Raw genomic sequence first — 15,862 nt, forward strand, 5'->3', positions numbered from 1 at the left:
GTAGTTATCACTGAGGTGAAACAAGAAGGTATAAGTGAAACATCCTCACTTTTCAGAGTTCTGAATGGTTGGAACTATTTTTACAATAAATAACCCTTATCTTAGGAAAATAATTTAAAATATAGAGAACTTTTATGTACAAAGTCGTCCTCTATGTCATTACTTTACAGTGATGAATTAGAAGCAAATTAAAAGTCCTATTTCAAAATGATAGCTACGTAAAACATGTCTACTTCATACATGTTCACAATATTCAAATCACAGGACAGTATACATATACGTGTGTGTGTGTGTATATATACACATGTATATAAATTTTACTTTACAGTTTGATTTTTTAAGTATAGCAAAGCAATTAAATAAAAACACACCAAAATGTAAAAAACAACTGTGACTGGAAAATGGGACTATGAGTGATTTAATTAATTTTCCTCTTTTCTGCATTTTCCAACTTAAAAAATAAATAGGTGTTACCTTACTAGCCAAATTAAAAGTTTTGTATTAAAGTTAATTGATGGTATATGTCATTTCAGATCTTTGTTTCTGCACAAACAGTGATGACCTCACACACATCAGGAAAATAACTGTAAGGATACTGTCATTATTCACGAAAATATAAGACAAGGTCTCATAATTTGCTTATTGTGTTTTTTCTTCATAATTAAACCATGTTGGTTAAATCTAGTTTTCTTTGACTACAGTGTGACAGTGTGACAAGGATTTTTGTCCATAAATTAAGAAAACATACTTTTTATTAATAAGCTCAGTAAGAAATTACAAAATATGCTCTGAAGCACAGAATCTTTTGATAAATATACAAAGAGTTAAAATTTTGTTTATACGGGGTGGATTAACCAATGATTCAGCATTAAAATGAACACCAAATCATAAACTAGTTAACTGAGTCCTTGGCTTTGTGAATAATTTCCTCTCCATGACTGCATTAATTTGGGAAAGTTCATTAATGCCTCAAAATACATTACTTTAAAATTTGGAGAAGTACCTGGAACAATATAACAGGCACTCAATAAATATTTGTGGAATTAAAAAAATAGTTTGAGAAATATATCTAGAAAGTTAATCAATATAAGATCCATATGAGGAAAACCAACAGAAGCACATACTGTAAGGATATCATCAACTCCAAATTAACCTATATATTTAATGTAATTATAAGAAAATCCCAATGGGACTTTAGCAAACTCAATCTAAACTGTAACCGGCAAAGTAAACGTAGTAGGCAAAATGAGAGGGGAACAAAGTCTTTTCTAATTTGTGAAAGCAGCCAAGCAAAATTTCAGAAAGAATGAGACTGGCCCTACTAGACACACCACACACAGTAATTAAACCAATGTAGTGGAATCCCCTGGCAGTCCAGTGGTTAGGGTTCTGGGCTTTCACTGAGAGCTTGGGTTCCCTCCCTGGTTAGGAAACTGAGATCCCACAGGCTGCCTGGTACAGTTCAAAAAAACACACAAAAAATGACATAGTACTAGTACAGAAACAGTTCAATGAAGTAGAAAAAGCAATCCAGAAACAGAACCAGGCAAGAACTTAATAGGTAAAATTTAGAAACAGTAGAGGAAAGCTGAACAATTCAATAAAAGGCATTGAGACAACTGATTATCCACTTGGTGGCTGGGGGCGGGGGACAGTGTCAATAGTAGTAGCTAATGTGTTTTGAGAGCTTATTTCCTGCGAGGCACTGTTTTAAAAGCTTTACACACCTGCAAACACCCTAGCTCACAATTCTCTTTCCTACTGCCAAAATCTAAAGAACATTATTTGCCTCACTCTAGCTAACATTTTTGTTTTCTCATAACACAAGAATATTACTTCTCTCTAAATGATTTTTTAAACATGACTCATTCTGAATTTTGTACACTTAGAAGAGGAAAAAAAAGTCTGATTTCTAGGTGAATAAACTAAAAGACTGTGTTTTAATCCCACAGCTACCTCGAATTTGACTCAAGTACATACTGGAGCTCCATTTGGTCCTGTTTAAGGATCACAGCATCCTATTCTTAAGCTTACAGAAGCATCTTAAGGCATACATCTCAAATGTATAAGGAGGTAGAAACCCTCACTTCAGTGGTTTTTAGTATATCCGCTATGCCGTGTAATCATCACCACTCTCTAATTCCAGGACACTTCCAGCCCTCCAAAAAGAAACCCTATACCCATTATCAGTTAGTCCCGATGCTCGCCTCCCTCATCCCTTGGCAACCACTAATCTATTTTCTATCTCTATGGACGTGCCTCTTCTGAACATTTCATATAAATAGAATCATACAATCTGTCATCTTTGTGACTGGCTTCTTTCACTCAGCATAATGTTCGCAAGATCATCGATGCTGTTGCTCGTGACAGCACGCCATCCCTTTCCAGGGCTGGATCACGGTGCATCGCATGGATAACCCACATTTGTTTTATCTATACTAGCTGATGGATAATTTCCACTTTTTGGCTATTACGAATAATGCTGCTATGAACATTCATGTACAAGTTTATCTATGAACATACATTTTCAGTCACTTGCTGGACTTGCTGGATCATTCTGTGTTTAACTTTTTGAAGAACTGCCAAACTGTTTCCCACAATGGCTGCACCATTTCACATTCCCACCAGCAGTATATGAGCGTCCCAAATTCTCTACATCGTCACCTTTTTTAAACTATAGCCATCCTAGTGGGTGTGAGGTAGCATTTCACTGTGGTTTTGATTTTTATTTCTCTAATGACTATGATGGTGAACACGTATCTTTCATGTGCTTGTTGGTTATTTTCACATATTTTTTTGGAGAAGTATCTATTTAAATCCTCTGCCCATTTAAAAATCAGGTTTCTTTTTATTGTTGAATTGTAACGGTTCTTTATACATTCTGGATGCTAGACTTTTATCAGACATATGATTATTAAATATTTTCTCACATTTTGTTGGCTCTCTCTTCATGTCTTGGTAGTATCCCTTGATATATGAAAATTTTAAATTTTGATGAAGTTCAATTTATCTAAAAAAAATCACTCTCTTGTTTCTACCACCAGAGACAGAAATCAAACAGATGAGTTTAGCCTGCTGAAAATTTTATATAAATGGAATCACTTCAGTATTCATGCCTGGAGTATCCCATGGACAAAAGAGCCTGGTGGGCTACGGTCCACAGGGTCGCAGAGTTGGACACAACTGAAGCAACTTAGCATACCATGTATTATTCCATGTCTGACTTCTACCCTTCAATATTATGATTACAAGACTCATCCAAGTTTTGGCATGTAGCAATAGCTCATTTTCTTTGCTTTTTATTTATAGTGTATAATTATATGAATATGCTACTACTATTTATCCATGAGTTGTTTCCAGTTCTTAATCATGAATACTGCTGCTAACAATATGTTCATACATGTCTTTTGAATAACATGTCTATGCATTTCTATTGGATATCTATACTATACACACACACACGTATATACACATGTATATACATGTATACACACACTCCTCTACCCCTACACCTACCCTCTCCAGTAGAACAGCTGGATCACAGGCATACATGCACAAGTTCAGGTTTATGGGAATTGTGCCTAAGGTATACAATGTGGTGTTCTGATACAAGTATACCTTTGTAATGATTATGGTAACAAGCTAATTAACAGACCCATCACCTCACAGAGTTACCACTGTGTGTGTGGTAAGAACGCTTAAGATTTACTGTCTTAGCAAATCTCAAGAATACAATATTTTTAAAATTAACTGTAGTTACTATGCTATCTAGTATATCAAAGTCAGTCAGGGTACCTGATTCTTGATACTGCAGGAAATAACTTGTGTTTTCTTAAATGTTTGAAAATTGGATATTGGTGAAGGTATTAAAGGAAAGACAATTCAATAACCCTGAAATGTAGAAACAACAAGTCTGAGTATACATTTGGAAGGAAATCTGGGGGGGATCGTCAACAATTTGTAAGAAATTGAATCCAAGAGCTTACAATCCTAAGTCCATGGTCCTCAACTTAAGCATTCACCAGAATCAGGTACAGAACTCTTAAGGGATTGCAGGGGCCCCACCCCCAGAGTTTCTAATTAAATCAAGTGGAGGGAGAATCTGTACTTTTAACAAGTTCTCAGGTGATGCTCATTAGCTGGTCTACAGATTCTACTTTGAGAATCAATGCACTAAGAGAAGCAAACTTAAAAAAAAAAGGTTCATTTCCTTCTACAATAGAAGAGAAGAAAATATAGGAAAGAAGGCTTCAATAATGCTCTTGGTCCATTTCATCCTTTACCTTGATAAAAGTTTATAATTAAGTTTATTTTGATGCTTGATAAGTAGTAAACTGATTCAAAGTCTATATAAACAAAAAACTTAGACTTCATAAATGAAGATCAAGAAAAAGGACTGTATTGGAGGCCAGTAGCTCTTTAAAATTAGATCTATGCTATATTACTAATGACTTCAGTAGCCTGGCAGAGAACATAACATTAAAATACAACTACACACCTTGTCCAAAATTATAAGTTACTAGGTTAATCAGAAATAGTCATTCATCCATTCAACAATCATTCCATGCCAGGCTCTGTTCTAAACAGTAGGATCTAAGTTTGCTATCATCTCACAAAATTTTGTCGGTACTATTCTCCAGGAGAAAAGTAACTAGGATAACCAAAATGTTTTAATCTCCCCAAAACTGATATTTTTTGGAAGACCCAGAATGATAATTTCTAGTTTCATTGTTTGTCTAAGTAAGAAAACGTTCGTTCATATGCACATAACACTAAAAAATACTTCACACTAAAAAAAAATCCACCAGTGATGGGAATTCCCTGGCAGTCCAGTGATAAGGACACCCCACTTTCACTGCTCAGGGCACAGGTTCAATTCCTGATGGGGGAACAAGATCCTGCAAGTTGCTTGGCCAAAAAATAACAATAATAATTTTTAAATTAAAAAAAAAGTGAATGTTGGATTTCAAAAATGACAACATATTTGTTACTTTAATAATTTTCCCATTTTCTCTTACCAAAGATCTACATGCTGCTGCTAAGTCACTTCAGTCGTGTCCGACTCTGTGTGACCCCATACACGGCAGCCCACCAGGCTGCCCTGTCCCTGGGATTCTCCAGGCAAGAACACTGGAGTGGGTTGCCATTTCCTTCTCCAGTGCAAGAAAGTGAAAAGTGAAAGTGAAGTCGCTCAGTTGTGTCCCACTCAGGGACCCCATGGCAGATAGTGCAAAATACATCAGAACTTAACACTTCATTCCGAATTTAGCAAAGGACCAAAACACTCTGCATTACTCATAAACAGCTGATGCTAATTCACTTGATTTCAAATCTATAGAGCACAAAGTTGCAATAAATTATTAGCACTTTTTGGCTTCATGGTTTAAAAAAAGGAAGGAAAGAGGAAGAGAGGGAGGAAAGAAATCAGCTTATCAGATTCTTAGAGTAATTCAGCTCAGTTTTACTGAAATGATCTTTATATCTGCCCCGTGGATATATAAGGAAAAAATATAAGTCAAAATCAATGGCAATAAACTTAAACATAAAACAATTTAAAGGAGGAGAGACTGAGTTGCTCCTAAAATTCATATGGAAAAGGGCCAAGAAATGCCAAATGAAGAAAAATGAGTGGCTAACCCTACGAGATAGCAAGAATAATTTTTAAGCTATGGCAATTAAGACACTGGTAGTGGTGCACATACAGACAAATAGAACGATGAAACAGAAAAGAGTTCGGACTTAGAACGGATATAAAACAGAGGTAGCATTACAGATCAGTGGGAAAAAGGATGGACTCAATACATGATATTCAGACAACTGGTTATATATATGGGAAAGATAAAATTAGCTTAATTCACACCAAACACAAAAATAAATTCCAGATGAATCAAACACCAAAATATGAAAAGCAAACCATTAAACCTTTTCAAAGAAAATCTTTCTGACTTCAAAGTGGGAAAAGATCTTAAAACATATAAGCACACTAATACACAGAGGTTAAAAATGGGTAGTTATAACTACAATAAAATTTAAATCTAAAACTCTACATACATGAAAAGATCATCACTAAACAGCTCAACAACAACAACAAAATGGGCAAAGGATATGCAAAGGTAATTCACAGAAGAGGAAACTCCAATAATCAATATGAAAAATGCTCAGTCTCACTAGTAATTAGGGAAAATTGCAAATTTAAACAACAGTATTATTTTATACCTATCATATTGTAAAATTTAAAATATCTCAATATTAAGTGCTGGAGAGGACACAAGGAACAGGTAATCATACACTGTTGGTAAGAACACAAACTTGTACAACTAGGTAAAGATAAAGGTAACTGATTACCCAGCAATTCTATGTAGCAATTCTACAAACAGGGTATAGATCCATATCTCTAGACATATCCTAAAGAAATTCAACATACATATGCAAGGAGATATAGACAAAAAAATATATTTCTGTATGTATGAGTATTTTCTCCTGTGCATACCAGAAGAAATAAAATTTGAAAACCACCTAAATTGTCCTCTAAGAAAACAGATAATTGCGGTATATTTACAAAATAGACTACTACACAATAAACAGACTTAACTAACTCTATATAATTCCAACATGACAATCTCAAATGAAAAAATTCAGGTTGCAGAAGGAGATACCCAATATAACACCATTATATACATTTTTAAGACACACAAAACAATATATTGGTTAGGGACACAAACCTACATAGACGTGAACAGAAAGGATTTATACCAGCTTTAGACTAGTGGTTATTTCTGGGGGATTAAAAGATATAAAGCAAATATCACAATATGTAAATACTTTTACAACCTGGGCAGTGAGCACATGGATATAAGTATATAGCATACTTGAAATCTCTTAAGATATATATGACTTATTCTTGTTTAAAATGCACAGAGCTAGAAATAGTTACAGTCATACAAGGACTATCTAGTTTGCATCATAAAAAAAATAAGTAGGAAATCATGACTTTGAATCACTAGGAAATTGAAGGCAATGTAAGGTGGGTCTCAGAGCCCATTCAAGGGCATTAACGCTGAATGATCAAGGACTTCATTATGAGATTTTCCCCTGATACACCGTAACCAGAGTATGGACCTTTCAGAATAGCATTACAGCAAGCACCTAGTGCACTGCCAACACAGCTGTTTCCAAGAGTTCACTGTTCCACCAATTCAGGAATTTCCAACAGTAAAATAATATACTTTCACCTTACACCTTCCTTTGCAGTCTGACTTAAACACTTATAAAGAATACCTTAATCATCAGTTCCTCTGGGTTTCACAGCCTCCCTGTCCATCACCGGCTCCCGGAGTTCACCCAGACTCGGGTCCATCGAGTCAGTGATGCCATCCAGCCATCATACATATATATAATTTTAAAACTGTCAATCAGTTTTATTGGCATTTTAAATGTCTTCTAAAATATTGTCCAAGGGTGTGAAATCGGCCTATTAAGAGCGATTTTTGAGCTGAAGTAAGAGCCAAAAGATGGAATTTCTCCTTTTAGCATTAATTTTTCATTAAAAATCATGAGGTTCAATTTCTACCATATTATTTTCACAAATCATTGTTTTATACAAATAAAAGTAAACCAGTAATTTAAAAAAAAAAGAAAGAAGCTATCTGATAGTGCTGTAAAGAGTTCAATGCTGTTTTCTAAAATGTACTGCCTTTGAAAATAATAAAATCACAGGAGTGACACACAAAAACAGTAACTGTTGCACACAAGATTGCAAAACCCTGACTTAGAAATGGAACTAGGAGACTTTTAAAATTATTTGTTTTGACTTGTGGTACTGCCCATGAACTGTCCCTAATTTACCACGGTGTTCTAATCTGAAGGCTGGTCTTTAGTAAAGATGTCATTCACCCATAAAATGTTATAAATGGTTAGGTTTCTGGACTAGACTACAAGAGCTTTTTCAATATGCTAGCCTGACCCAGACCAACAGCCAGATGAGGTAAATTTCACTTCTAACATCTTTCTAAACCCTTTTCAACACCTAAGAGTGTTCTCTCCCTTCAATTCCTATTTAACGTCGTCTTGCTCCTATTTCTTAAAACAAATTACCTCCACCAGATAAAAGGATTTATGAAGAAGACAATCCATTGGTTTTATTCTCCTTAATGCATGTATATTTTCAGAATGGGACTGCTAAATCTCCAATATGAGAGATGTCTAGTAATTTTAAAAGATAAGAGTACAGGGGACTTTCCTGGTGGTCCAGGGTCTAAGACTCGGTGCTCCCAAAGCAGGGGGCCCGAGTTCGATCCCCGGCCAGGGAACTAGACCCCACAAGTCGCAACTGAAAGCTCCTGCATGCCACAACTAAAACTCAGTTCAGCTAAATAAATAAATAAAATCTAAAAAAAAAAGAAGAGTACAGAAAAGTTCAGGCAATGTGGAAAGCCTATCTTCCTCCCTTTCCTTTTTCTTCAGGAGTGGTTTGAGTGGTAGTTTAAGGGACCTGGCATGTAACATGAGAGGAACGTCACTAAGGAGCCTCCCCCTACCTAGAGTCAGCTCTCCTTAGCTATAAAGACTACATTTCAGATTCTTTTCTCTGCTTCTCATTCCATGATTCCAGAGCAGTTGCAGCATGAGAGTTCTGAAAATCAGTGTGGGGGCCAGAGGCAGTGGCAGCCATTTGTACATGGAGGTCATTTATAAATAAGAGTCTACAGTCAATGTCAGTAATAAGAATTACAACGTTAGCATCTTGATTCATTACGAGCAAAAATTTAAAAGAGCTGAGAAAATCTATTACCTAATTGAATCTTTCGAAAAGCCAAAAGGAACCAGATATGTTTAAATTGATCGTATTATAAAATGTATCCAACTTGTCATTCCATATTTTTCTCATATGACAAATACAGTAAAACAATAAAGACAAAAATTATTTTCTTTCAGGTTCTTTACTTTTAAGATTAGGGGCTTCAAAGTAATTTAGGGATTAACCAAGTTCTGATGACCTTGGAGCTATATATTGAATAACATCACACAGTTTATTTTTCAGTTTCCCAGATGGACTAAACATGATGCTTTCTTTTTGGACAGCAAAAGCAAAGGAAAAGAAATACAGATTACTAATGCTATCATCAGCAACAGTGATACAACAAATCTTCAGTTATAGAGCGAACATAAATACCGTTTACAAGATGATGTCAGAATGCCAAAATTAACTAAACCAACCCAAAGCAGTAATAACTCAAGATAGCTTTTCTCCCACAAAGAGGAAATACAGAACCCATTTTAAGAGAATTACAAGGCTCACCCTATTTGTTAAACATGGATGGGTGGTTGTTAAGTTATGGCTACAGGAAGAGAAGACAAGACAATCTGAGATGGGCCAAAGGGGTTTAGATTTTCCAAAAGGTAGAAGGCAGTTTTAAAAAATTAAACTTTGACAGAGGCTCTAAAATGTTTTAGGTAAGAAGGTAAATCTACTCTTTATACCCTGTCAAGTAAATTGGGGAAGTGACCTGAGTTCAAATCCTAACCTTGCCTTTTGCAGGCTGTGAACCTGCAAGTTACTAAGCCCCTCTCTCCGAGGAAAACAAAGTTAATACTATTTACTTCGCAGGGAGGTTTTGTCCGGATTAAAGGAGATACATTTGTAGTTAAGCAATGGTACCTGAAATGTACTGACATGTGCCAGCCTAGAAGAGGGTCTCTAGCAGCATGCTCAAGGCCTGCTTCTGACCCCATTGTACCCTACGTTTTATCAGTGGCTAGAATGGAGGCACAGAAAGCAGGGTCATTAAAGCTACTGATCTATGGATGAAACAACACTGGAACAGAGCACAACTGTGTTGCATAAAATGAAAGAATCAAAGAAACCTTCAATAGGCAGCAGAAACGGACCCCAAAAAAGTGAACTGCAAAGGGGATAAATGTAAGGTCTCACACTTAGGTTCAATAAAACAACTGCACAATACCTAGAATGTAGGGGTATGGTGGGGGCGGGGGGGGGGGGGGGTGCTGATTTTAAAAGAACACTGGAGCTGTAACTGATTCTAAGTTCAGTATGGGTGGGCCAGGCTTCCCAGATGGCTCAATGGTAAAGAATCTGCCTGCCAATGCAGGAGATATGGGTTCAATTCCTAGGTAGGGAAGATCCCCTGGAGGAGGAAATAGCAGTCCACTCCAGTATTCTTGCCTGAAAAATCCCATGGACAGATGAGCCTGGTGGGTTACAGTCCATAGAGTTGCAGAGAGTCAGACACTACTGAGCACTGAGCACTCAGTATGGGCCAAGAGTGTGATTTACTGCAGAAAAAAAAGCAAATTAGCCTGGATTAGTAATGGTATTGTCCAGCATCAGAGAATAATAGTTCAAGGAGATTCTTCACTGATCACCATGTTAGACTCTTGAGCACATTTTATCAATAGAAGAAACACTGACAAAAAAGAACATTTCCAAAGCAAAGTCACCTAAATCATGAAGGATTTAGAACAGAGGATATTTGAGAAATTGGGGATGTTTAATTTGCAAAAGAGAAAAATCTAAGGGAATATGTAACCTGTTTTCAAACAGCGAGGGAGTTATCACATGAAAAAGGAATTGTTTAGTTTTACAGTTTCAAACAGCAGAAATCATATGTATAAAAATTACATGGAACCCCATACAAAAAAAGACTTTTCTAATATGACACTAAAATGGGCTAGCTTTATGGCGTAGCACCCTCTATCACTAAAGTATTAAGACAGAGATTAGATTCATTTCCAACAAAAATGTATTGAGCACCTTGGTCCCGGGCAGATACAAAGCACTGATGACGACAGTGAATACAAAACTAATATGGTCTCTGCTTTCGTGGAGAGCAAAGTCTAGCAGTGGAGACAAGTAATCACGCTAAAAAGTTTTAAATGTCAGATAAATCTCTAAGGAAAGGAATACAGTTCTTCAAGAACGTATGGAGAGGGGAGTTTGGGGGAGAATGGATACATGTATATGTGAGGCTGAGTCCCCTTGCTGTCTACCTGAAACTATCACAACATTGTTAATAGGCTATACTCCAATATAAAATAAAAAGTTTAAAAAGAGAGAGAAGAGCATATTAACACGGGATCTGACTTGGTATGGGATCAGAACAGGCCTCCCTTGAGTAGCTGAGTGATCTGTGAGTAGGAGGTAAACGGTTGCGAGCAGAACATCATAAAGAAAGAAACAGCACACGCAAAGTCCTTGTGATAAGAGGTTCAAGGATTGGAAAGGCTTATATAACCCAAGCATAGAGAGTAAGGCAGTGAGTAGAGATGCAGGAGCAGAACCACAAAGGGCCTTAAAGGCCCAGTTAAGGATTTGGTCTTCTCCCAAAAGTAATGAGATGCTACTAAAGGGGGGATTAAGTAGCAATTTGCATGGGAGAGAATAATCAATGTGGTGAATGGCATAAGGAGACCACTTGGGAGCTTCCTGCAGTAGTCCAGGCCAGAAATGATAGTGCTTCGGGAAAAGCAGGTGGAAATGAAGATGTAAAGAGGTGGATGGATAGACTGGAGAGATTTTTAGGATGTTAAAATGACAGAACCCATGTAACTAGTCCAGTGGGTGTTTGGATACAGTTTAAAGCAGCAATGCCCAAGCCAGATTCTTTGGCTCTAATAATTAATTCCCTTTTTTTTTTGGGGGGGGGGGGTGGGGCGTGGGGTGGGGACAGAACTCAGTGATGAATTTTACTTGGGGACAAAGGACATGGTGACGGAGAAGTATAAGGAATGACCCACTCCCCATCTGCCAGGCTTCTAACCTATATACATGGATGGATTGTGATGCCATTCACTGATATAGGAAACTGTAAAAATATTAGGTGGGATAAGACCATGGGTTTATTTGAACAAGATGAGTGTGAGGTGTCTTGGTTTTAAATAGTTTGGCATATTGATCCGGAATTTAAAGAACGGGTTTGGACTGGGAGTAAAATACTGAGTATCACTGGCATATAGACAGTAGTTGAAACTGGGCTTAGAAGAGACTGCCTAGGGAGAAAGCACAGACTGAGGAGACAGCCCTGAGGAACATCTGCATTGAATAACAGAGTAGAGGAGGGTGAGTCTGCAAAAGAGTGGTCTGACTAAAAACTGGAGGGAGGCTGAAGCCAAGGGAAGAGCGTTTTCCATGAAGGAGGCAACGGTCAACAATGTCAAACGCTGTTGAGACATCCAGCAAGACAAGGAATGAAAAACATCAATTAAGTTTAGAGGCATGTTTCACTGGGATGATGGGACCAGAAATCAGACTGCAGTGGGTTGAGGAATGAGTGGGAGAAAGGCAAATGGGAGACAAATACATAAGACAATTCTTGTCAAGATTCCTGGCTGTAAGGCGGGAAGAGAAAAGGTGACAGCTGTGGGGGTGAGATGGAAAAAGCCTGAGTTTGTTGTTAAAAGGGAGCAGGTGAACACACAGGAATGGGGTTCCTTAGAAGATGGGGAGAGACAGACTCTGAAGCACAGATGGAGGGAGTTGTTGTGAAGGAAGTAGCTGCAGATAAAAGATAAGGCTGTGGGGAAAAGAAGAGAAAGAGACCTAATTAAATGACCTTTAACGTCTCTTCGCACTCTAGAATCTCCTGACTTACAACTGTATTCAGGGAGTCTATTTGCATGTATGCATAACCTATGCAAACTTATTCAAATATTCCAGTAGAAATAAATCAGTCAAACACATCCTTATCCCCTAATGACGCAGTTAACGTCCCCAGGTTTATGACCAGTAATCTCTAGGCAGGATCCATCCCTCAGAGAGGTTTTTGCTCAACGCACACTGCAGTACAGCACAGAACCGGTCCTATCTCCCCTAGCCAGACCCATACTACACCGCGATCTCAGAGGCTAAAGGAGGAAGTAAAATTTAAAACCCTGAAACTACAACATACCCTGCTGCATTCAAAACGACTGTCATTCATAAAAGCAAAACGTGACACCTCAAATCCATCCCCACTCCAAGCTCAAGGCATTTCTGCCTCAGCCGGCAGTGACACGTCCCCCTGATGGCCGAGGGTTAACAGCCAAAGTCATTTGCACCCCCCTCCTCCTTTCCCGAGACCTCTGATTGTGAACAACCAGGAATGGGGTTCCTAATGGTCCCTGTCACAGCCCCTGACCCAGTGGAGCGGACAGATGCCCCGCAGTTGTTCCAGAGAAGGCACCTAACAAGCCCTCCTCGTAAAAGGGTGCGGAGAAACCCCTCGAGCCCTCCGACCCGGGCTGGGACGGCCACGAGCCTGAGACTACCCTAAGAAGCTAAGGGGACAAGCCCCAAGGGATGGAATGGGAAAATTAAAGGAGACCCGGGAGACCTGGGTTGCTAGGGGGTCTCCTCCCCTCGAGCTTCCTAAGGGGGAAGGAGTTTCTGAGGAGGGCTAGTCCCCTGCCACCACTCCCCACTTCCCACCTTCTCTGGCCTGCCGCCCCCTCCAACACCCCATTTGCTCAGACTCACTCCCCTCCCCTGAGGCCGTCTGGACCTCCCGTTGCCCGCGAGCCTGGCACCCCCGCCTCGAGCCACGGCTCCCGGGCCGGCACTCACCCGGCCCGCCATCTTCGCGGACACGTCCGGCTCCGTCGCTGCAGCTCGGCACTAGGCAGAGCCCGCCCCCGCCGCGCGCGCCCGCTGCCCGCCCTCGCGCAGGCGCGCAGCCGCCTTGACGCGCGCGCGCGCGCGCCCGGCCGCGTCCCCGGCGCCGGCGCCCCCGCTCCGCCGGACGCGCGCGGGTTCGGCGGCTGTCAGGGGCGGGCGGGGCGCCATTTTGGACTCGAGCTGCCGGGGGCAGTGGGGGCCAGTGACTGTCCATGTAGCACGTGTCTGCTGGTGACTTTCAGCAGGGCTCCTTTTGCGAATCTCATCACAGCTGGCTGTTTGCTCTGGACTATGTAGCAAAGATTTTGATACTTTTAACCATTGAGCTCCTGCTTATCTCTACCCTTTAATGACCTTTTAACTTTATGCTTCCAGACCGGCTTGGGTGAAAACGTACAGAAGAGCCCCCAGCGCAGGTACTGGCCTTCCCCCTGGGAAGATCAGTGATGTGTAGCGGGTTCTGAGTTCAAGTTCTTTGTGAATTCAGGCTTTTCATTGTGGGCGCACTTGTTTCCTAGCACCTGGAAATGATCGACCTTGATGTTTACATTTAATTTGTTTTGCCTGGAAAGCTCAGATTTAAGATTTCATTCAAATGTATAGTGAATTGTGATAGTTTCTATGTCTTTATATAATTTTATTATTAAGTATGTTTATGTATAAAGGTAAGTTTATCTCTTAACAACCTTTTGTCATTTACCCGGTGTTCATTTTAGACAGTATAAATATGGAATTTGAATGAATTGTGCCTGAAATTCGGTCTTTTTTTTTTTAAACCTTGAACGTCTTCTGTCTACCACAATATTTCCTCAGAACAGGTAATAATAACAGCGCTCTGTAAGAAGAGAGATTCTCCCAAATAGGGACTCTGATGCTTTTATTGCCTCCACTATATTTCTCTTTATATTTACACAAGACAATAAGAAATGATGTCTTAACTTTTTCACAGTTAATTAGACCACTGTGCCCTGCTACCTCCCTTCATAGTTAATTAGAAGAAACAGTTTTTTCCAGCTTGAGGAAAGGAAAGAATTATAAGAGCTGGCCATGCTTTAGCGACTTGAAACAGAGAACCAATAACAATAAGATTGTGGGGGATGGGAGGGCAGAAGAAAAAAATCAGGTGAGTGTCATAAACTTTCACACTGCACTTGAGAACCAGACTGTGCTCTTGGACAAATTAGATGTTAACTAATCATGGGTAGATCAGAGAGTTCATCAAGAAACACAGGGAACTGGTTGAACTCTGACCTATTAACTTGGAAAAACTATAAAAATAGTTAGAATTGACTGGGGAGTCAGAAGTCTTAGATTCTCGTACTTTTCCTTGCTCTGCTACTCTCTCCCCATCTTTGAGCCCCATGTTCCTTATTTAGGAAGTGAGAGGTATAATTCAATGAGCTTAACAGGTTGTTTTGCATTTTTTGATACTTTGAATGTATAAATCAAAGACATTTTGCCAAAATGATTACCAGATCCAAAAGATGACATTGGCTGTCAGTACACTGATCTGATGTTATTTTCAAGGCGGGAGAATAAGCAACTGTATTTATATACGCCACTGCTGTGTTGTCTTGTTTTGCTGGGTAAGCTAGATTGCAAGTGAAAATGTCTTCAGTCTCTCCAACAAGGAGCAGTGTTTCTCATCTAGGAAAGATAGTCTTGCTGGATGCTTGGAAAGGTTCCTGTGTGTCAGCTTGCAAGCATATGTACCCATGATAGGGGGTTCTTTGTATCCTCTGACAAAGGGTATCAATTCACGGGACTCAAGTGCACAGCTCTCTGCAGGGTCCACCAAAGAAATAACAGGCAGACATGAGCTCCTGTCCTTGAGGTGCTTAGCCTCCAGCAGGGGAGTGAGGGTTCTGAGATATCACTCCAGGCTGTCACATGTCTGTGCATTCCATCTGTGCCTTGCTCTAATATTCCAGGGTCATCCTAGAAACAGTGGGACTGTTGGTGATTCTGCGTCACCTTCTGAGCAATCCTTGCAGTCAGGGTTGATAGGCAGCACACATTTTTTCTGCCCCAAATCCATTCCCCTTTTTTTCTGGTCACAGGTACTTGGGTTCACGTAGCCTCAAAAGCATTGTCAGACAAAGTACCCAGCACTCCCCTGGCCTGGGAAGGATCACAAAACCCAGACTCAGTCAGTCAGATGCTCTCTCTCCCAACCAACTAGAATCTTGACCATCCTGAGGAAGAAAGACAGAAAAAAGCAAGAGCTGATTTACCCCAATGGTGATATCCTGA

At 39.5% G+C, this 15,862-nt stretch overlaps 1 protein-coding gene across 2 annotated transcripts in view; it reads right to left on the bottom strand.

The window, feature by feature from the left end:
• NSF (N-ethylmaleimide sensitive factor, vesicle fusing ATPase) overlaps positions 1-13,670 on the bottom strand; it is a 148,199-nt gene extending 134,529 nt beyond the window's left edge. Inside the window, exon 1 of one of the 2 annotated variants that reach the window (XM_027517364.1) lies at positions 13,559-13,670. In XM_027517364.1, the coding sequence (XP_027373165.1) occupies positions 13,559-13,570 (12 nt within the window). In that variant the 5' untranslated portion in view covers positions 13,571-13,670. The remainder of the gene's footprint in view (positions 1-13,558) is intronic. The other variant, XM_027517365.1, reaches the window with a different exon arrangement.
• Positions 13,671-15,862: the final 2,192 nt, after the last annotated feature.

The sequence above is a fragment of the Bos indicus x Bos taurus genome, chromosome 19 (genome assembly GCF_003369695.1).
Source record: "Bos indicus x Bos taurus breed Angus x Brahman F1 hybrid chromosome 19, Bos_hybrid_MaternalHap_v2.0, whole genome shotgun sequence".
In the NCBI taxonomy this organism is placed as follows: Eukaryota; Metazoa; Chordata; class Mammalia; order Artiodactyla; family Bovidae; genus Bos; species Bos indicus x Bos taurus.